This window comes from Cupressus sempervirens, chromosome 3 (assembly GCF_028749045.1).
Source record: "Cupressus sempervirens isolate cs-2001-9-10 chromosome 3, ASM2874904v1, whole genome shotgun sequence".
Lineage (NCBI taxonomy): Eukaryota > Viridiplantae > Streptophyta > Pinopsida > Cupressales > Cupressaceae > Cupressus > Cupressus sempervirens.
This window is the reverse complement of record NC_143120.1, coordinates 575,158,352-575,182,864: the sequence shown is the minus strand read 5'-3', so window position 1 is coordinate 575,182,864 and position 24,513 is coordinate 575,158,352. Positions and strand designations below refer to the sequence as shown.

The 24,513-nt window shown below is 40.5% G+C and overlaps 1 protein-coding gene across 2 annotated transcripts in view; it reads right to left on the bottom strand.

The window, feature by feature from the left end:
- LOC149567729 (uncharacterized) overlaps window positions 1-24,513 on the bottom strand; it is a 379,835-nt gene that overhangs the window by 75,390 nt on the left and 279,932 nt on the right. For both annotated transcript variants that reach the window (XM_089820995.1, XM_089820994.1), the window contains 2 exons: window positions 1,042-1,246; window positions 719-933 (listed from right to left, as the gene is read on the bottom strand). In XM_089820995.1, the coding sequence (XP_089677121.1) occupies window positions 719-933; window positions 1,042-1,246 (420 nt within the window). The remainder of the gene's footprint in view (window positions 1-718; window positions 934-1,041; window positions 1,247-24,513) is intronic.

Below are 24,513 nucleotides of genomic sequence, written 5' to 3'. Positions count from 1 at the left end.
CACTTGTGTACTTGCAATGAAAAATGAAAGGTAACTACTATCTGGCTAAGGTACAGCTCATACAGAGTTGGCTTCCAATCAAGAAATTGTATTTGTAGCATTCCCTTGTTATGAATTGGAAACCCAAGTGGTGTTTTGAAGGTTAACCCAAAGATTACTTTACCAAATCAGACACGTCAGCTTGGAAGATAGGGAAATTAATTAATAACGCCACAGTAGGAGAAGTTTATTTTCATCTCTTCAGATTTATTTCTCCAAGGCCATTTATTGAGAAAGTTGCTCCCTATTTCTTCACATCTCTTTAACAATATTTTAACTTTAAAAACAAACCTCTGATCTTTCATGTTTTGTCACTGAGGTATTAGAATATTAGTTTAATATTGTAATATAGTATCTCCTTACACTTGTCAATTAGATTAGTTAGTCTCTTGTAACCTGTTTCCATTTATAGGCTACATCTATCTTTAGTATGTAACTACATGCTATTTTGAGCATATAATTATTAATATAATGTGATGCTCTCCATAGGAGGACATCCGCCATTTCTTTGCATGTCATTCTTTGATTCCTACCAACACTTTTCGTAAAGTTTAAGATAGAAATAATAATCCATTGGATGCATACATTTTAAGTCATGTCTATATTATGATATATATTTGTAACAAAATTTTTATTTGTACAATTAGAGATTTTTGAATATTTAGGTTAAAATACTTACAGTATGATGATATTTTTCTCCATTCCTTGAAATGAATCAACAGTAGATATCTGTACATCCCCAACCATGTATCTATCTTTTCCTGTGTTACTACCTTTATAGTCCTTTGAAATTCCAAGTTGCTTGTTCTCTGGAACTTTGGTTGACTTTGATCTACAGATTTCCCCACCTTTAATGTGGCAACCTTGAAAAAGAAGTTCCTGAACAAGTGATGCCTACAGGGAATGCAATGAGAAACATTTTTTATTAATGCATTATTTCATAAATACCATGTATCTAACCACTGTAAAAAAAAATTAACAGCTTTTACACAATACTTGTACCTGTGACTTGTAGAGAACAATTACACCAATATTATAGCCAGGAATACCATTCTCCAACATCATATTGATCAATTGACATGCTATTTTCGCTTCATACAGATTACTGTAGCTCTTGAAAGAATCTTTTACTTCATTGCCATGACTGCATGTATCCCAAAACAATAAAGGTGGTAATCCTGGGAACAGAGGAGGTCGATCTATCTCCCTACCAAACAATGAATACAAAGAACTAAAGTTATTTGATTCCAATTCTTGAATCCAAAATGTAGTTAGCTTAAAGTCAGAAAAAGTCATTGTAACCTATGATTGGAAAAAAAATCACCAATTGATTGACATTATTCTTCAATAATGGTAACTTCCTTTTCAAAGATGCCATATATATTTTTTTAGTTAACCCTAGCATCAGTAGAACCATGAATAATGAAAAAATAAATGGAAGTGATTTCCTAGTGATCACTTTTTAACACTTGGTGTTTTATTGCTTTCAGCAAAGTAGGGATTTTTTTGGTTTTCCCATCCTTAACCAGCCCCTACACTATGCCCATCCCTTCACTATTCCTCATTTCCCACTTCGCCCCACTCCCCCAACACACACTAGTATTTTCCTGATAGATTTGTTCAGTTCACTTCCTAGATGCTTTTCCATGAGGTTCTCTTGAATTGGAGATGGATTCCTAATAGTTTTATCTTTCGAAAAGGATTTCTCATGAATTTGGATGGAGTCATTAGTTTTATTTTTGAGAGCTTGTGTCTTTTGATTACAACATTTACTCACACTTGATTGCTTTAAGTTCTTTGGAAGTTCTAAGGTGAAATTGGAATTAGAAAATTATACACCTACTTCAGCATCACTCTGGTTTTTCCGAACTCTATACAAGCTTCACTACTTGTAAACCAAAATAAAAGTTAAGAAAAGAAATATTAAAACAGAGAGAAAGAAGAAGGAAAGTAAAAGGGTAATAAGAGAAAGTAAAGCAATTTGTCTCAGGCTCATCCTCCTTAGAATCCTTATTAGAGATCACTTCTGTGTGGTGTATTTGTACCTTCCCCAAGACAACTATGGCTGGTGCTCATGGCTCCCTACAAGTGAAGTGTAGCTTCTTCCTTGGCTTTTGATGCAGACAAGATTGGGGGGGGCTGGTGCAGGGGCACCCGTACACTTCCTGGAATCGAAATGATGTATTGGGATAGGGTAGATGCATCAAAATTGTAATAACACCCAACATGTAAGGTTACTGTCCTGATTGGCAGTTTGTAAGCCAACTGGTCAAGTCTGGTAAGAAGAGTCAAATTGAGTCCTGGGGGGTAGAATAATGTCTTAGAAACATTTCATCACCACTTTACAACTTGGCAAGTACACAAGTTGTGAAATAGAAAACTTCCGCTAGTTTGCAAGGGTGACATTGGGCAAGTTGCAAAACAACGAAAAATTTGCAATTTCTTATGCAAAATGTTGCAACCAATGATTAGACGTTTTAAAGTTGGTTGAGACAACTTGGACCACATTTTATGGGAATGATTTTAGGTCCCATGAATGTTTGGGAAAGGGGTTGAAGGATTTTATGAAGTTGAAAGCAACAAATTAATTATTTTCATGGCAATATCCATGTTGCATCTCTGTGTTTGTTCTCAAATTGATTCATTCTTGTAGAGGTTTGTTATGGACATGTAGAGGAATCAGTTGACTGTTTTTTGGTTTTGGTTTGAGGATCTGAAGTGACGCATTCTGTAAGATAGAGGCATTTTATTGAAAACAGTTAGGAAACCCTGTGTAAACTAGTGCTTGACTGATTTAATGTGATTTAGGGCACTTTCCACCATAAGAAAATTATGGCCCTTAATGGAAAGTGAGACCTAAGGATGCATCATAGCATTCTTATGGTTACAGACAAGGAGGATAAGGGATTAAGGAGCAATTAGAGGCCATAACTAGGCATCCGTTTGTGACTGGCTAATGAAATTGTGCAAACAGTGATAACAGTAAGGGAAATTTGTGTGTTGGTAACAATGATTCAGCAGTTTGGCATAGGGCTAGAAGTGTTGGATTGGTGGGGAGAGTCAAAGAAAGCATAGTTACTTTAAAAAAGAGACCTAATTAGCCCTATTAGGTTTATTTGGACAAATACAGTTTGGAGGGTAGGATACAAGTTCAAGAGCCAATACTTTGACAAGTAGTGTAGAACCCAAAAGGGTATCTGAAACTGGGATTTGTTTGTCAGAGTGTTTGGAAGAATCAGACGTTGTGGGGGAAAACCAAGGCCAGCAGACTTAAGTAGGTCTAATTGACCTATCACAGCAATTAGCATAGAGAGAAAGGAAGAAAGTTTTGGGAACTGTTGGGATAGGTCCTCTATGCCTCAAAGGTGACAAATGTGTGTCCAACACATGTCTAGGAAGATTGGAGTGTGTTTAAGCCATTTGTAGGGAGGATGACTATTAGGGGAATGAGTGGAAACCTAATTGTTAACCTAATTGGACAGAATGAGAGCATATGCTTGACAGTTGGTTGTTTGTCAAGGTGATTTAGGAGAATCTTAGGATTGCAAGGGGCTGTAGGGACTTGAAGTAGGGAGGATTCTGCAAACGGAGGAAGTTTGTTGAAACCATAAGTCATTACAAAGGGAAGAGACTTGGTTGGGTTGTCCTTATAGTTGTCACCCCTGCATCACGGCCTTATCAAACTACCCAATCTTGCAACCTTAACATGTCCTCCAATCCACAACATAGAAACAAAACCTGAAAAAAAATTTGCTGAAACTCTCATATGCACATTCATACAACAAAATACTTCCACAACGATTATATATATTGATCAACAAGAAAAATAAGTCAAAATTTTTATAAAGTTTCTAGCATTTGATGCCTACAAATCTTCAAGTCCTCATTTCTTCATACTTTCATGGCTTCAATAAACTATTGAAATCTGATTCTTCCCTTCATATTACAACTCTTGTGGGTGTCTTAAGCACCTCCAACACACCTACAAAACTATTATTCCTCATTTTTCAATTCTTCTGGTCTTGACAAATTATTTGTCGACACTCTTCCCTGTGCAATTATTTGAAGCAAACTGGAGGTCCTTTCTCCAATGTAATATCCCCATTTTATAACTAGTAATTATGGGATAAGTACCTGAGTTTATCAGATTTTTTATTTCTGATTCATCTACAAACTTACATGATAAATAGTTCGGGAACAAATATGTACTAAAAATCAATTATCAAAGGCACTTCTTGTTTCAGATATGCACAGATAAAGATATGCTATAGTGAACTGATAGAATCTGTACTAAATGCACAGGACTAGTGCTACAACAATAAGGTCAAAGATAATTTTAGTCTATTGTTATTTCTGATATTATTATTGAAATTGCTTCTAGCAATCTGGTTTGCTGTTTCTATTATAAGCACTTAATACATGCAAGGCTGAAAGTAATATCACTTGCAGGGATTAGTTGCTGCAAAATCTAGGAACAATTATGTACTTGAAATCAATTATCAAAGCCACTTGTTGTCTCAGACTCTCAGATATACGCTGCTTAAGATATGCTATAGTGAACTGATAGAATCTGTACTAAATGCACAGGACTAGTGCTATAACAATGATTTCAAAGATAATTTTACCATATTGTTATTTCTGATATTATTCTTTTAATATCCGCAATGGTATATAAATCGATATTGCTTCTAGCAATATGGTTTCTTGTTTCTATTATAAGCACTTAATACATACAAGGCTGAAAGTAATATCTCTTACGGGGATTAATTGTTGTATCTGGTTTGTAGATATACTCTTGCAATGATGATAATGTTGTGTCTTGTTGATGTGAGTTTTATGCCACTACAACATGTAAAACTGAATACTTAGTATTTTGAATGAAACACTCAATATCCAACTCTCTCTTGAATAAGGATGCTCATATACTAAACAATGCAAATAGATTGCGTGAACAAATGAGACAACCCGGAGGTTCCTTCTAGTTGCGGGCTTTCACTTTGCTATATTTGTTATTAACTAAAACTGCACCCTTGTTAAGTTTGACAAAAACTCAACATTTCAAGGAAACATTAAAACACTCCTAAGCTGTGGCTCACTTGAAAATGGAGTGAATCTTCGGATAAGACCGGCTCCTAGCTTCTTAACTACTGAATTTTCAGGAAAAGCTATAGAGAAACTTAGAATTAAATGACTAATAACTTAGGAAACATGAGAATCTTGAAACTTCCACTGCATGAACCTATAATGAAACAACTTTATGGAAATGAACACTTTCACTATGACAGTAATCCACTTGCAGACAAGAATTTCAGAATCACAACTTGTTATGAACCTCTTATACATAAATATTTCACTAACTGGTTAAAATAACAGGAAAATTGAAAAGGGAATAACTTCCACACGACAATTCTTGATCATTCAAACAACATAGTCAATAACCCGCATAATGATTACTTACAGCAAGAAACAAATACATGAGACAGACTGAATGAGAAGGTTTGACAACACTTCAAAATTCTACCTTATCAATCACTTTATTCAACTAGACTACAACAACAAGTAGGACAAGACTTTATAATCTGCATATAAAAGGCCTTCAAATATATTCACTTCAAAACTGAGTTATAGAAAATATAATGCCAAAAGACCAAGGATCTAGAAAAATCACCAAGTCCTCTCTCAATAATCAAAACTGACAAAAATGAGCTCTGAAAACACACTAAAAACATTAAACAACCCCTTGGGTCGGATGCCAAAAAATACCCTGGAAAAAAGGGCCTAGAAACTTCCAAAATAAAGTCCCACCCCTAATAAAGCTCCACTACATCACAAACACCCTTATGACTCACTCAAAACTGTCCATAAAATGCTCAAAATGGTCATAAAAACCCCTCCAACTTACAAGACAAAGTTAATTCAACCAATAAGTCCTATTCCTTCCGTATGTTGTCAAACTAACTCAAGAACTTGCTAAAATTAAAATGAGCTTAACTCCACTCAATTAAAGTGTAGTACATAATAAAGTAATATGGTACTTAGCAATTGTTAAGCTTGAGCGGGTTGCGTAGTGAGGAAGTGAGGGAATGCGTCGGTTCATTTTCCCAACCACTTGACCCTTTTATAAGAACTTTGGAATATTGTTGATGTACTCATAAAGTTTTGGTATTAATAAAATAAATCATTTCCTCACCATCTCAATGTTGTGGTAAGAAGGCATGTTCTATGTTACTTCTCTCTATGTATCTTATTATTCTATGAACTTGGGTAATATTTCCATTCTACATTTTGGCATCGTTGCATCGTATCTTATTATTCTATGTTTTCTTCAGCTCTCGTTGAATACGAGATCTGAAGAAAAGATAGAGTTTTTGCTGCCATTAAGGAAATTCGTTCTTGTGCTTCTTGAAGACGTCATAGCTGGAGATCTTTGTTACTTCCAATCATTTCCTTTTCCCATTATTTGGTAAATCTAGAAGATGCCACCGTTTTCTTTTGTTTGTTGCATTGGCATTTTCTCTACTTCACAGCACATCGGATTATTTCCAGTTGCTAGAGTTATGATGTGTTCCTTTTGAAGTTATCTAGGCATTTATTGCTTCAAACATGGCTTCATTATCTTGAATCAACCACCATGAATAAGGTTATCTTCTAGTTTTCGTGGAGATTTTCTTCTTTTCCCTATCTAGGGACACAATATGCTCAAAAGGAACAATATTTTCTCCTAGAAGGTGAAATTTTGTGCATTTCTTTTTTGAATCATTCAATTGCTATTCTTTTGGTAAATTTTATGTCATTTTTTGGAAAGGCTTTCCTGTAGACTTCTTTGCTCGGGTATGAGCTTCAAACCTAGGGCATTTGTTTCTTTGCTCATATTTCTTGTCATATTTGTTGATATTGATGGGATCATGCTGAAAGCTTCTTATTTGGAGGTAAAACCATGATTCCTTGGTAGACTCTAGGCATTCTTTACAGCATTTTTGGTTATATCTCTCATTGTCTTTGATATTTGCGGTTAACTCTTTCCTTTTCCTTGTTAAACCAGCTGATGTTTCTAAAGGGTTTTGAGAACTCCCAACATGGATTTTACGAGATTCTTCTCTATCTGCAGATGAGTGTTACCGCATTTTGCTTTATTTCATCTTAAAATATACGCCAAAAGTGATAGAAAATAGCTGAAAATGTTTGATGCTTAGTTTATGCCGCTGCCTGTACCTCTATCTTCATTTTTTGGACACATTTTAAGCACATTTTATGCTAGAAGTTAAGGGTTTGATCATATAGCAGGAAAGAATGAAGCTCAAACATCTTGTTTAACTCAGCCAGGGCTCTATTTTGCCCAATTTGGGTGTAGCAAAACATGGAATTACTTTCAGAATCTTCTTTCATTTTCTTTGCATATTGGCTGCAAAACTTCACACTTGGAATTTTTCTGCAACACTTGTGATTTCTCTTTTGGGGATTCTTTCTTTGGGTATTCTTTTTTGATGCCTTTTCTGAGATTTGTTCATTTTCCATTAATCAAACAGTTGATTTTAGGCAACATACAGGCTCTTTGTTTTCCACAATTTTAGCTGAAATCTATTTCTTGAACCTCAGTACCTCCCATTCCATCTGTAACCTTAAAGAATTTGGATATGTCGAATTCTCAAGAACTTTGAGTTTGTTAGAAACTTTGATGTTTGTACTATACAGTTTTCCTGCTTCCATGTCTTCATTCTTAGCACCCTCACACTGAACTTCTTCCCATTACCATGACTTTCAGACCAATCTCCATCTTTATGCTTGATATGCTGAGATAACTTAGGAATTTGATACTGCTGATTCATTTGTTTAAGAATATAGAGCCAAAATGCTTTTCCTTTCATTAAATATTCTGAATGTAAAATAATACTTTCATTCCTTTTGTTTCCAGCACTATAATTTTTCTGAAATAAATGAGAGGAAATTCACCTTTGCTGATATATAGAACGTTGGAACAATTACGTTCAAAAATGGCAGCTCTGTTTAACTTTCCACTTTGTTCACTACATTCTGAAATATAACTTTAATAAGGCTCATTGTTTTGGCTTACAGCTGATTGCTATTTTCTCAAAATGTACTGTTGTTAAATTCAGATTCCTATTTCCTCCTTTCACATGATGATTCGCTATAACGTTGCATGACGGATTGTTTTGTTGCCCTCATTTGCTTGTTGATTACTATTTTTTTGCCCTTCTCTCATTCTGCTGGTAGAAATTTCCTTACTTAAAATGCTGAAAAAAAATTCTTACTTAAAATTCTCTTCCAATTTGAAATAATGCAGCATATTTGTCGGTTCATGTAATGAACCTGTTATAAAATAAATTATTAATCAAACTATTGTTAACGGGCCGATTGATTTAGTATATTTCAGACCCATTTTTGTTTTGTTTCTGTACGTTTGTGTAGCCCTCGGCTATCTTTGTACACCCTTGGAAAGTTTTCCCCGATGGGTATTTAAGCACGGCTTGTAGTTGTTAGGTATGCATTTTGAATTATTTTTGTGTATAAAGAATTTCTTTTTTTCTGGTTTTATTCACCATTTCGAAAGTGAAAGATCTTCTCCATTTGGCTCGTGCGATTTCGGTGGGATTCAACCCTCACCCTATTCTGTTGTTGCATGCAACTACTTCACTTGGATTTGGCAAATCAAAGCACCATCTTTTGGCAAATGTTAATCTGAAGGATTATTCATGTTTAATCTCCATTCTTGTTTGGCTTTTTAATTTGGATCTCTAAGTTTATTGCATGTCTGAGCATTACTTCTTTATCCGTACACTATCCACTTCACCCCGCACAAAGCCCATCTTCCCGTACTGCTACATCGTCCACTATACGGCCAACTCCTCCAACTCCCTCCTTACATAACGTACGGACATTTGGATCTACTGTACAACCTTTCATTCTCCTGTTGTCTCCACCGTACGACAGTCATCTACTCCCCACCATACAGATTGCTACAGTCACCCTATTCCACCACCGTACAAACAACATCAGCAACCCTACGGTCTTCCTATATGCTTGGGCTGACCTCGTACAGCCTGTACTACCTTACCATACTGCCTAGTGCTTCATCCCCATACATTTCCACTCACATTTTTTCACCTCCAAGAACATCAGACTCATTTTTCTAAGGTGATTACCACTTGGGAACATTACAGTGGTATGAGAGCTTCGATCTTGCCAACTTGTGGACAGTGAATGAGAGTTTACAGTCAAAAAAGAAGTAAAACCCATTTTGTTGATAGAATAGCTGCAGAACTGGAACCCATAGTTGTTGTACTTGTGGCACTACTAAGAGAACTTGTAAGGAATCAAGCATAGATCAATGATACTCAACGACTCTTAGAAGAAACTCTCAAGAAATTGGCAGATAATTAAATATCCAGTAAACAAAATGGTCACAGCGTGGACTCGGTGTCAAGTAAAGAAAATCCTCATCCAACACGTGCTCGACCTTCCATCCTGTCATTTCCTCCACGGACGGAGGCATCACACAGAGGGAAGCAGCCAATCTTTGAAGAAATGCAAGAACAATTGAGAGAAGACTGGAAGAATGCGAATTTGGAGGAAGACATCCTACAAGATTACGCAGATCTAAGAATGAGATATTTGGGAGCCGAAAACCAAGGACATTTTAACGATGATCTCAGAAGGAAGTTGACAAACGTAAATTTGTCTCCATTTGATGGATCCAGATCCATATTTGCACAAGCATGGGTAATGAAGGCCAATACTTACTTCCAATTTAATCCTATGCCAAAAGAAGAAGCAATTAAATTTGCGGCATTGCACTTAGAGGGAGTAGCGCATGAATGGTGGCATCACAATACCATCACACTAGGGCATGATCAAATAAATACTTATGTGGAATTCACTGAGAGATTGGTAGATCGATTTGATGGTAATGATTCGAAACTCAATTTCAAAGATTTGGCACGGCAGAGGCAAACTAGATCAATTGACCAATACATTGGGCAATTTCAGAAACTCTTTGTTTTGGTCATGGACATTTCTGAAATAAGATGGATAGTGCTCTTCATGGATGGACTGACAAAACCACTGAAAGATTGAGTAAAAGGGTTCAATCCTTCCACCCTAACGAAGGCCATTAAGAAGGCATGAAGTATGGCATCATCATTGGCATCATCCTCTCGAAGTTACTCACATTTAAAACTGCTAGTATTTCCAAGGGACAAAGATAGTAAACCTCCACCTAGGAAGTCATTGTTGGACAAAGCTACAAGAGAGGAGCTCCGAAGGAAGAAACTATGTTTCAATTGCAAATGACCAAGGGAACCTGGGCACAGATGCCTTAGGAAAGGAAAAATCTACTACATTGAGGTTGTATCCAATGATGAGGACGAACAAGATGATATACCCTTCGAAGATAACCAACACCACAAGGACACCAAAACGGTTAGTTTGAACCATACAGAAAGAATTCTAGCTTTGGTATGGCGTAGAAGAACTATCGCCCTAGCCGGTAGCCTGAGGTGCATAGTGTTTCGTGTACGGGGAACCCTTCAAGGACAAAGGGTTATGGTGATGCTCGATAGGGGAGCCACTCTAAACTTCATAAACTCATCTCAAGTGAATCGAAGAGGTCTACATACGGAGACACACAGGATTTCAGGTCAAGGTTGCGCTGTACACACCTTTTTCTTAAGCTAAGGATCACAATGGTGAATCACATGGTGACAGAGGATTTCTTCATAGTGCACCTAGATGATATGGAGGTTATTATGGGCATATAATGGATGGAGACACTTGATGAATACACTCAGAGCTTCAAACGAATGGACTTAAATTTTTTTGTCAATGGGAAGAAGGTTGTTCTCCGCGGAATGGCCAATGAAGGACCGAAGGAAGTTTTTGCACATTGGATGGAGGCAATTTTTCAGTGTGATGACGTTGCTTGGGCTGCACATTGTTTTGTCTCGACAGAACCCATAAAAGGGCAACGGACACCTCCCCAAGATGATGATCTCCAAAATATCTTGAGTGATCATGATGAAGCTCTTATAGACATTTCTCCTGGCATACCTCCCCATTGAGGGTTTGAACATACTGATGGAACCCAGGATTTCATTATTCTATTCATACGAACAAATGTTGCGGAGAGGTTTCTTTCTTATATTTTGATGAGAAAATGATGTGTAGAAGAAGCACGCTATGATATTTGGTCACCCACTTAAATGGGCATTACTTAATACAGTTTGCAGTAGGGGCACATATGTTTTTAGTCTGAGAGGTTTTAAGTTTATTGTTCATATATCTTTTCAAGGGAAATATTCAGTTTGTACTAGACATGGAAAGGATAGATACAAGATAAAGAGAAAGAACACTTACAGATTGTGTGATCAGCCACACCAAGATTTGATAGAGCTCCTCCTTGCAGCATGATGAATATGGTCAACTTCTTGATACTTTGGGGCTAATATCACACTGAGGTTCAATTCCCTTGAAATACTTGCAGAAAGAATAATCATGAAAAGGCTTTTTCTCAGCTTTCAAATCTGTTGTTGCAAAGGCTGGGTCAAATCTGGATCACCTTGAAAGGATGTAAACACACTCTAAAATGAAATAAGTCTCATCCAAGAGCCTGTCAAAGTTGTAAATCGTCAATCAATTAATACACTGGATTATTCATGATTCAAACAGCATGCTGATGATGTGATTGACTAGATTTTAATTGTTCAAAGGGATAAGCTGGCTGGGCCTCGTATTATTGATAAAGTTCATCTTGAAAGAATATATGGCATGTTGTAGAGTTCTCTGTGGCCAGAGGAAGCATGCTGTTTTGAGCATATTCACATATTATTTTTGTCATTGATAGCAATGGATGGGAATATATTAGAGGTCGTGTTCATTTCAATCTGGAGTGTGGTATGCCATTCTGGGTAAATCCGATTTGGAAATTCAGCATTTGATGAGATTACTTCCATGTAGTCATTAATCAACAGTGACCTAAGAAACATTTCTGAAGGACTTCTTAAAAAAAATTTTAGAGCCTAGGTAGGGAGGTGGAGCAAATGGTGAGATTCAAATCATAGATTTTTCAATAGATGATAATGTGAGGATAATTAGCAAAGTTTGAGAACGTCTGAGTTAAGTTGCATAAGAAATGCCTGTACAAGTCATAAAGATTAGGCATTATAGTCTTTGCTTTTAATATTTTATGTGGGAGATGGATATTGCATCTGCTTATTCAAGAAGATCACTAATAGATTATTGGGCAGTAAGCAGAGAGTCATTCATTATAGCTTGAATTTTATCTCAAATGAAAAAACTATTGGAAGCATGTATTTTTCAAGAAACATTCTATCAATTTTTTGATCTTTTGGCATATTCTCATTTCGCAACTAAGGGTGAAGCTGAGTTCAAAAGTGTTCTCTACATCCTTGACTCGAGTGATTTTCTTCTTAATGTCTCCAGAGAGATCCTTCAGGAAAGCCCTTGCTATTTTTGGTAAGTTGTCAACAGTAGATTTACACGAGTTTGATGATGGAGTGCGATGGGAAAGATAATTTGTGTGGGTCAAACTTCCAATAAGGAGCACATCATATGTTGACGGTAGAGATTTAAAATCGAAGAGGGGCGCCAAAATGTGTTTTCAAGACCGCACGATGATTATAAATGGTGAATGACTGCAAGGTCACAAACTTAAGTATTGGCAGCATTAGATATATCTACAATAGAAACCCACCCGAATCTGAAAACATATGGTTGAGGGGAGATCTTCATCGAATACTGAGTAATTTCGATTAATATTTTGCATGCTTACTGTTGTGTTGTTTGCTTGCAGGTCTGTGCATTGCGTAGCAGCAGGCTTTCATGGAAGCGTCTTTTTTGAAAAACTCGCAGGACAGGAGCTTAGAGCCTGAAGTTTTATTAAATATTCCCATTTATGCAAGATTTGTATAACGAGATCGCAAGCAGAAATCTTCACGCGCGGAAGAGTAGATAAACACTGTCGGGTATAAGAGAAGAAGTTTTGTGAGTTGCGAGTGGAAGGATGGAGTTTTTTGCATTCGATTTTGTATAACCAGGAATGCATCACCAATAACTAGAATGCTCAAACGATGTACATTAAGGATGCAAGTCTCTGCCCGATGAAGAAACATTAAGCAAAGGATGATTAAAGCTAGCGGATATTTTCAATTTACTTAAAGTTATATTAAAGTTTTTTAACAATGGGTTAGTTTTTTATTATGAAAGGGTGTGGTGTTTGGAAGAACAACCGACACCCCTTTCTTGTTTATAAATATGTGAAATGAAAAAGCCAAAGGGGAAAAAAAAAACTTTTATCATTTTAAGTGACATTCAGATTATTGCGTTTCCAAATCTGTAATACTTCTTATCATACTGTTGACATCTTTTTGTCTGGAAGAGGAGTTGGAGATTTGAACAAAGCAAGAGGGGAGTTCGATTTTTGAGTATTGCTTCCAGAAATTGTATGGATTCAGTTGTGTTGAATTAAGCATCAAGATTTTGAGTGCCTTCATCACGGTTTGTCCAACAATAAATCAGTAAGAAATTTTTATTTGTCTTAGAGTTGAATTATACATAACTCGTCCTTTATAGTTGAGTTGTTTATTTGTCTGTAATTTATTGATTTGATAAGTATATTAAATTGTTCGCTACTATTCGCATTTTATCAATACAAATAGTATAGAATATCATATTGTTCTCATTATTTGTATCTATTATGCTCGTGTGATGGTTAAATTATAATAGACTAATCGAATGTGTTAAGTTGTGACAATTAGTAGCGTCAAATTAACTAAGTTACTAATAAATATCTTATCAACAATATTGTAAAGTTGTATGTAAGGAATGTATTTTTGACTCTATCGCCCAAATAGAATTCAGCACTGATCATAAAATTGCTCATAAGTTTGAACCCAATGCTGGCATTTTTCTAGTCTTTTTCTTTTGGCAATCTAATTTTATTTAGTAATTTGTCTACTTCTGTTTCAGCAATATATAACATCTTAAATAAAGTAATTGAAGTTTGAAGATAAATAATCCAGCACATTTCCTTGATACTTGCCAATTGAGGAATTTGTTTTCTTTAATCCGCTATAATACATCTTGCATCCGAGTTTTGGATTTGGGTAAATAGGCCTTGGTCCAGCGGAACCTAAAGCGCAGAGGATTTGATCCTGTCACGTTGGCTAAAATCAATTAGATACCCAGCATCGAGCAGGCAAGGCTCGTAGGTTTCTAACCTGTGATTTTGATAACCAACACATACTATCAAGTTGGAAGCAAGTGCCAAGCCTATCTAACCACACCTACCGCCATAACAAGAAATTCAAAAATGACATCGAAAAGATGATCCAAGAGCTACTTGAGAAAGGATGGATTCATCCAAGTTCTAGTCTTTTTCCGTCATTAGTGGTATTGGCTAAGAAGGACGGTGTTTACCACATAGGTTAATTAAGAAATGCACACAGATAATGAACACGAACAGCAGAACTCCTTATATTATTTGCATATGCCAGAACATTACATTATGCTTCATAAGATAAGATGATTTACAATGATCCCAGATGGGGTATAAATACTATCCGCTGAACCTTCCCGAAGGAGTCCGTCGGCCACAAACATTATGTTGCTACAAACTATTTACCCGTCGACTACAAAATCTTTACCGATGATGTCGACTACAGAATACAAAAACACCAATGACAATCAAGTCAGCTGACATCATCCCCCCCAAAAAGAAAAGTCGTCTCCTGACGACTAACAAAATTAGGAGACAACCCACAGATAACAAAAGAAATACTAGAGAGAAGGAGGAGGCGTCCCAGAAGAGTGGTGCTGGCGATGCAACTCATACACCTGCTCTGTCCTGATGCGTAGATTTGTCTAAACCTATGAATTAACCTCTATGGCCTCCTTTAGAAGAAGCGCAGCATCCATAGCCTGTCTCCTAGCTAACTGCAACTCGTGCTCAGCCGCATCCTTATCCCGTACAACCGCTTCCACATCTCGGATAGCCACGTCCTTATCCTGCACAACTGCTGCCATATCCCTCAATAGTGTTGCCTGCTCTGCTGCCCATGCTGCCTGTTGGTCGGCCAAGTCCACGGCTAACTTCTCTCTTGCCTCTCTCTGAACTGCTAAAGATCTTTGAGCTGCAATAGTGTCTGCTGCCCTGTCTACCTCCATGCGCCAGCGAGCATAATAAACCTCCTTATACAATCCAATGATCTCGTGAGCCAACTTCATCAGCAGAGTGTCACTCGGTCCCAACTCCGGCTCGGTGGCCCAATCTGCCAACATCTCAGGTGTCTCAACCGCCGAACAACCTCTCCCCACAAAACAAGATTGAAATCGTCGTGGACAAACCCCACGAATATATGCTCGGATCAAATGCCACTCTCTCTGCCGAGTCATAGCCTGAATTGCCACATCATGTCCCTTCTTCAACGTAGACTTTATAGTCCTGAGGTAATCTCTGCACCTATCCTCGTCCGACCCGTAATCTTCTTTGGCAAAGCCCTTCAGTGACCATTCCGCATCACTAATCTCATCCTCCTCCGCGGGAATGATGTCCACATCCGATGCCACCTGCTCTGCTGTCGGTGCAACCACGGCCTGTGGCACTACCTCCTCCTAAGGGTGAGGCTCTGGGACTGCAAGTGATGCTCCTGAATGCCTAGGAGACTGAATGGACGAACCACACTTGGTAGGAGTAAGTCGGAACTATTGCCTCAAAAACATACTAGCTCTATCCATCACCTCCGATCGCTCTGACTGCACGGGCTTCATGCTCTCCTCTTGCTGTACTAGCTGGACTGACTCGACTGGCTCGGCCTTTGCTAATAAGGATGACGAAACAGTGATAACTGCATCACAATCAATCACATCCAAATGAACCTGAAGCTCAAGCTCCAGCTCTGGCAACTGTGCCCTCTCTGAGACTATGACTGTAACGACATCTGCTTGCTCTACTGGTACTACTGGAATCACCTCCACTATAGCCATCGGCAATCAATCGGCGACTGTCCGCGGGACATCTGTCACTGTCTGTGGGAGAACCTGTCACTATCCGTGGGACCATCTCCGTCACTGCCCGTGGGACAACCTCTGCCACCGTCGGAGGGGTCATCATGACCGGGGCATGGTGTTGGCCAAACGGGGGAATGACTGACGTGCAGGTAGTCAAGTGTGTCGAAGTTGACAGGTGAGGGGGGGTAAAGAATGTGGACCCACTACACCGCCAACTTCCGCCGAAGTGCTCTCCTCTTCCACAGACTCAACCCCTTCATTCTCTAAAGTGTCCTCCCATCTGCTATCTGTATCTCCGAAAGCGTCCAGTTCTTGGAATACTCTCTTCTGGCCCGCTGCTGTTCCCCCTATATCCAAGTGCAGCCAATAGAATATGGGAGGCTCCCCGTCTGCCAACTTGCCCCTCGGAGGAGCCTCAAAATCATCCAGTGGTATCTAGCTAGTTGCAGCCTCCAGGAACAACCCAATGGCATGGTGCGGCATAAAAAATGTACAGTGTTGAAGCGTCATGAATTCCTCCATCCTGTCGGTGAGGACTGAAGCCCAATCATATACCATCCCCCGCCTGATGTCATTCATGAATACAACTTGCAGTAACGCTATATCTGAAGCCCAAGTGGCACCTGTCAATCTGCTCTTGATGACGTCCATAATGCATCTCAAGTGACCCTCCCGAATAAAGTCCCTGTGGAGCCCTTTGCACTTTGACCCCTGAACCGCTGCGTCCCTCTCCACGGGTGTAACATCCCGGCAAACTAGATCTATCCAATGCTCCTTCCGCTCCCATGAGAGTTTGTGGTTCTTGATTTCCACTTTCTTACCATTGGGGCCAGGGATGCCGAAAACCCTAGTGAAATCCTTACGCTTAAAAGACACCGTCATCTGATGCTTTTTGTACATGAATGTACTTGTCCTGCTCTACGGACTATATGTCTTTATCATGGTGCGTAAAACTGATTCGAACAACCGGATGGAGAAGATTGGAAGCTGAATCGCCCAATGCAGCTGTGCCCGTACCAGAATCTACTTAATCTGCTCTGCCTCCGAGGTCTCCTGCCACCATCTCCAGCATTCACTACCATTAAGACCCTCAAACTGGACGGTGAGATGCGTGAGTTCCTCCTTGACCTTCTGCTTCTTGCTACTGGAACTCGACGGCCCTGCAACACAGATCCCAGATGCCAACACCCTTGAATTCTTTTGCATATTTGCCACCAGTTGACTCTTCCACTACTTCCGTTTGCCTGCCGATTCCATGCAATAACTGTTTATTTCTCTTTATGCAAGATAGGGTTTCGATTGCTTTATTTCTCCCTCTCGAATTTGCCCCCGGTTGCTGAAGTCCCAACCACCTTTGCGGAAAATGAATTTACCCACGCCACTAGGGAAATTGCAAGTCCACATCACCTAAGAATGGAACCGACCATACCATGTACGGGTTGGAACTGTTGTGACAGCTCCAGTATAATCAAATCCCTGATCGCTTGTATAAGATATAGCTTGTGCCAAGCTAAACTTGTTTAGAACTCCATTTCCGACGACTCGTCGAGTAATTGGAGGTCGACGTAGAGCCACACCGTAGCGGATTGCAGTTTCCTCTACACCCTCACGGCCGATTACTTGAATCCCAATTTTGACAACACGACAGTGGAATGGGAGAGCGCGGTGAACCTTCGCAGCCTTCACAAATCAGGGCATGTGTCTGGAAGGCCCCAGCCAAGCAAATGTAAGCCTCGATTCCCTGCACTTTGCGTCATTCTCATGCTAAAGATGGACATGGAAAAGATGATTCTCCCACAAGAAGACTGACTGTCCTCTTGAACTGCGCTCGAAACAAATGCAAATGGAAGCATTATTAGCCAACGGAAACACTCATCTAAGAGGGGACGACTTCAACCAATGTTTCAAGAACAAATTGAAACAAGGAATGAGAGGTTCTGCGGGAAGAATTCCGCTGGTGCTCTTGTTAGTGCCCCAATCCTGCCAGTGGTATGGGCATCTTGAATCAGTTTCCTAATGTCCTTCCACAGAAAATTAGTCCGCAGCCAAACATAGCCGCTAGCAGGAAGGTTAAGGGAAGCATCGTGGGAATACTGTTTTACACCCGCAGGAGAATCTTTTACACGCAGGAAAATTCATGGAAAGGAAGCCCCACAGACACAACACTGCAGAATGACCTCTGCGGACATCCTGCCTGCGGACGCATGTCTGTGGACAGCCTGCCTGCGGGACACAGTCCGCGGACTTCTTTTTTTTCTTTTTTTTCTAATTCAATTTTTTATTTATTTATTTATTTATTTTATTTTTTTAATTCTTTTTTTTTTCTCAATTTTTCATTTCAAATATACAGAGCACCTCAAATTGGCGTCGAAGCCTCGCCATTTTCAAATGACAACAATGACCAGGAAACCCTCTCGACGTTCAGCGATGGCGACGACAAGGACGACAGAATCTTTCTAGCGTGGTATATTTTCAATTTGGATCCGTTGACTGCCTGAGGTATCTCTTCCCCATCCAAGGTCGATAGTTTGATTGCTCCATTGTCGCCGACTTCTCGGATCTAGTATGGTCCGACCCATCACACCTTGAACTTCTCTGGTTTTATTTCATTGCGACCGTCGTACTTCAACATTGTCCTCGCTGGAACCTGCTTCGTTTCAAATGCTTATCATGCCAGACCTTGCATCTATTCTGTGTCACTTCTGTCGCCCACTGCGCCAACAATTGCTTCTCCTCCAACTTATTCAACTTACACAACCGCTCCTTTAAGCTTTTGACGTCTCCTAGCATGTTTTCTAGTGCTATTCATAGGCTCGGAATCATGAATTCCGCTGGTACTACCGCCTCCTGTCCAAACATTAACTGGAATGGTGTGAGCCCTGTCATCACCTTGTAGGCCGTGTAGTAGGCCCACAGGGTGGCGGGTAAATTTTCCTCCCAATCTACACCTTCAACTGCACAAGATTTGTAGATGATTGATACTAGGATTTTATTTGAAGCCTCGGCCTATCCGTTTGCTCTCAGGTCTTACGAACTCGACAGTGAATGATAAATCTTGAACTGTGTGGTGAGCAGTCGAATGACATGATTAACAAAATGTCCTCCCTTATCACTCGTTAATTGCAACGAAATTCCATACCTGGTAATGATTTGTTCATAAATAAACTTCACGGTGCTGATGGCCGAGTTATCTGGTAATGCCCGTGCCTCTGCCTACTTGGTCAGGTACTTTGTTCCGACAATGATGTACTAGCACCGTCGAGTCTTGCTCACCCGCAAGGGTCCAATAAAATCTAATCCTCATCGCTCAAAAAGTTCCTGCTCATGGGAGGGGTTAAGTGGCATGAAGTCTCGCTTCAGCGGCTTCCCGATGCGTTGGCAAGTGTCACATCCGATGACCTATTCCCACGCATCGTTGAACACCGTCAACCACCAGAGACCTGGGAGCAATATCTTCTGCACAGTGGTGTCGGGTCCCATGTGTCCGCCCGCGGGACCCTCATGTGCTTCTTTTAACACCCGCGGTATCTCCTCTTCCAACACACACCGCCGAAGAATATGATCCGGCCCCATTTTGTAGAGCAATTCATTGATCAATTGAAAGGTGCAGCTTCTGATTATCAACTTGCGACTTTCACTTGGTAGCATCCCTATGGGAAACTGCCCTGTTGACAAGTACTCGCCGATACTCTTGTACCATTCCGACAGAACCCCAATCTGAAACAGTTGCACGTCAAGGAAGTCGTCATTCACACCCTCTGCTAGTTCCCCTGTTTTGATCCGCGATAGGTGGTCGGTGCTGACATGTTTCTTTCCGGACCGAACAATAATCTTGAAAGTAAATTCTTGCAACAAGAGTAGCCATCTCCTGATCCTCCCTTGAATGACAGGTTTATTAATCATGTACAATAGGGCCTGGTGATCAACATAGAACACAAACGGCGTAGCGAGCAAATAATGACGGAATTTTTGCATAGCATAGACCATTCCCAACGCTTCTCGTTCAGTCGTGCCATAGTTCTACTCGGCCTATGATAATAACCAGCTGGCAAAGTATATCGAGTGATCCAACCCGTGGTCCCCTGTCTGTGCCAGGGTTGTGCCGATCGCATACTTGGAGGCATCCACATGAACATGAAACTCTTTATTCCAATCCAGATACGCCAAGATGGGTGTCGTAGCCAATCGTACTTTCAACCCTTCAAATGCTTCGTCCTGCTCTTTGTCCCATCTAAATAATTCTTCCTTGCAGGTAAACCTGTCTACCGGGTAGGACACCTTGGCAAAAATTTTAATAAATCTCCTGTAATAACCTATATGCTCGAGAAAAGACTTTACCTCCGTCACATTAGTGGATGGCTACATTTCGAGAACGACTCTCACTTTGTCGGGGTTCGTCCTCAACCCTTCCTTACAGACAATGTGTTCGAGCAATCTTCCCTGCGGAACCATGAATCTGCACTTCTTGGGATTCAACGCTAGCTACGCTCTGCAACATCTCTCCATGCATTCACCAAGTGCTGCCAAGTGTCTGTCCTCTGTGCTGAATACTAACCAATCATCCAGGAAGGCTTTGAAGTTTCCCACAAACATCTTGTCGAAGATATGTAGTATAATCCGCTGGAATGTGGTCAGCGCATTACACAAACCAAATGGCATCCGATTGTACGCATAGACCCCGTCCACGACGACAAATGTTGTCTTCAATTTATCGTCCTCCGCTATAGAGATCTGATTGTATCCGGAAAACCCGTCCATAAAGGAGTAGATTTCATGTCCGGCAACCTCCTCCAAAATGCTGTCTGTGAATGGAATCGGGAAGGGATCCTTGATCGTGACTGCATTCAGGCATCTGAAATCGATGCATATCCGGATCTAAGTAGTATCCTTCTTTAGTGAGATGACTATCGGCGACACGCATTCCCTGGTCTACACCTTGAAGATAATGCCAGCTTCCAGCATCCGATTGATTTCCTCCTTAACCCGTGCCGCATAGTTCTTGTTCATCCTATAGGGTCGCTTCTGTACAGGTATTGCTCCTTCGATTAGTGGGATGCGATGCACACACAACTCTAGCGGTACTCCCTTGAGGTCCTTGTATGTCCATGCAAACACATCCTTATATTCCAAGAATATCTTGAATGATGCGGCCTTGAGTACTGGATCCCAATTATCTCCGACTAGTATGTTCTTCGACTCTACCTCGTCTCCCAAATTCTATGTTTGCAGCGTGGCTTCAGTATACTTAATTGTCTCTCCCTTACTAAATGTGTGAGCAGGTGTAACATCCAACGGTGCCTCCCCCTCTACTTCAATAAACTCCTTTGGATATTCGTTCTCTCTCGAACCTTCCTCAATCGACAGAACATTGCAGCTGTGAAATAATTCGTAGTCCTCCATTTGCCAGTGGTAGAGACCGTTGACCGAATCCAAGTCCTCATCCGTTGATCCCCTGTCCAATCCCAGGACTCCCTCCTGATCCGGTTCCATCCGTTGTCTACCTTCATCCTCCTCTTCCTCAAAATCTGATGACAAGGCCTCTTCCCCTACCATTTGGGTGTGCAGATCAATGACAAATCGGTGGCCTTTACTTTCCAGTGATAAAGTGTTCTTCTTCCAGTCATGTCGGGCTCTCGCTTCGATAAGCCACTCGCAGCCCAAGATGGCGTCGTATCCTTTTCTCTTCAATGGAATCACCACGAAATCCAAGAGGAACGATTGAGTGCCAATTGTTATCGATTGTCCCATGAGGATACCCAACGATTTAATGCCATGTTGATCGGCTATCAGCAGCTAAAATTTCGAAGGCCATAATGTCGACTGTCAAAGCTTCCTTCAAGTTTCTTCCGGCAATACATTTACGCCGAACCCTCCGTCAACCATTGTGTCCGTGAGAACATGTCCGAGGATTCCCATCTCGACGACCACAGGGTGTCGTCCGGATGTGAGGGCCAGCAACATCTAGTCTTCTCTGCCTGTCGCAATTTCCTTTTCCTTCCCTCAGCTCGGTTCTCCGGGTAAGTTAGGAATTGGCGTAATATTTGTGAGGGCGGACCGGAGTTGAGGCATGGTGAGAAAAAAGTCATTTATCTTTACTGGTACCTCCGTCCGCAAAATTTGCCGTACTATGTTTTGTTCCACGGAATTCCTCGATGAAGTGTTGATGGTGTCCTTCGACTGAGGTGTTGCCACTTGGGATACTTTTTCAACCTCTGCCCGTGCTTTCGCAAATTTCCTCTTTTCTTCAGCGGGGTCCGGGTATTCTTTTGCTTGTTTCCATGTAATTGCCAAAACTTCTTCCTCATCCGTCCCAACAGTGATCAGGTTAACTCCGGATTTTGGACACTTGGAGTCGTCGTGATCGCCATGTCCGCACCATCGGCACAATAGTTTAGGTGTATTCGCCATTGGACACTCCCCCACAAAATGCCCCCACAAATTACATGCCCAGCACTGTACGATTGGGCGTCCATTCGCATCATACTGGATTCGGCTTCTGCTAGTATTGTTATTGTTATTGTTGTTTTGTCCATGCCTATTATTCTTGTATCCTCCAGATGTGACACCTGCATTATTGGTGTTCCCGCTACTACCCGACGGGGAAGTCTCCTGTGTAAGAAGCACCTAGGGTGATCCTCTAGTTTTCATGTTAAAGGGGCATTCCTTTGTCGAGTGGCCCATGATTTGACAAATGTCGCAGAATTGATTCTTTGGACAGGATCCTTTAGTATGACCGTCGATCTTACACTCTGTGCACCACAGCTCACTGCCTTTTGGCTCCTTCTGCATGTTTTTAAACTCCATCATGCAGATCATGTCTTTCTGTAGGGCACGGACCTTCTTGTTACTGCCTTCGTCGTCACTGCTATCTTCGCTAGAAGGCTCATCATCATCAGAATTAGATGAGCTAGTCTTCTTCTTCTTCTTTGTCTTCTACTCACTTTCGAGGTTCAGTGCTCTGTTATAAGCTTCCGTGTACGACAACGGCGACACAATTTTCATTTTCTTCCGTAGCTTTGGGCATAGGCCTTCCACAAACCACCTTTTCTGAAGTCCATCCGCCGGCTTATTTTCCATTTTGTTTATCAAATCTTTTAATTTCCTGGCGTAGACATGAACAGTTTCGTTCTTTCCTTGCTTGATATTGAAGATCTCTGCAACAATTTCATTATCGTCACGCAACAATTGAAATTCAGCCAGAAACTCCTTTTTGATGTTATTCCAACTATCTAGCTTCTGCAGATCCGTACTAGGAAACCAATCAATTGCCACGCCCCGTGGCCAAAAATTGCCTCATCCAGTCGTCTTCATCAGTTATGCCATTTGCCCTCCAGATCGTTTCACATGTTTTGCAGTGTCGAATGGGATCGGACATACCATCACCATCAAACTTCGGTAGTTTTTCTTTTGTTCCTACCATCATGATTGGTTTTTGTAAACAAGCGTTGCTCGGTCCTGCAACATTGGCGCTATGCACTCCCACACCGTGGTTTTGCACTCCCACACTGACGATCTACAATCCCACACCGGCAGACTGTTCTCCCACTCCTGCGGACTGCACTCCCACACCGGCGGACTCAACAGCTGCAAACCTTGGTGAAGAAGGGTCTTCTAAAGTTGCCTCCTACGGAAGTGTATCCCGGACGAAGAGTTCACTCCACGCTCTTGCTCCGTCGGCACTCTGGGTCGTGCAAGTCGATGCTCTTCCGTCTAGATTCTCTTCCCTCGGCGAACACAAATTCAAAAACTCCTCCCGTGCTTCTTCCACCAATTCCACCCACTATCGAGTTTCCTCCAATAATTCTTCCGTGCTACAGTTTTCGTCGGCAATCTTCTGGAATCTCCGTCGACGTTCGGCTTGCTGTGCCAGAATTAAATTCTCTTGCACAATACAGATGCCATCTTTTCCTTTGGCCTTATTTCGATCCTTGTTAAGCTGATTTGGCATTAATCTTCATTCCTCCCACCTTCCAGGTTCATAGGGCAACGTCGCCAAATGTTTACCGCATAGGTTAATTAAGAAATGCACACAAATAATGAACACGAACAGCAGAACTCCTTAGATTATTTGCATATGCCAGAACATTACATTATGCTTCATAAGATAAGATGATTTATAATGATCCCAAACAAGGTATAAATACTATCCGCCAAACCTTCCCGAAGGAGTTCGTCGGCCACAAATATTATGTCGCTACAAACTATTTACCCATCGGCTACAAAATCTTTACCAACGATGTCGGCTACAGAATACAAAAACACCGACGACAATCAAGTCAGCTAACAGACAAAACGATGTGCATGTGTGTGGACTACCATGCATTGAATAAAAAGACGACAAAGAATAAGTATCCTATTCGAAGGATCAATGAGTTAGATGAATTACATGGTGCAGTTTAATTTTCAAAAATTTATCTTCATTTAGGATATCAT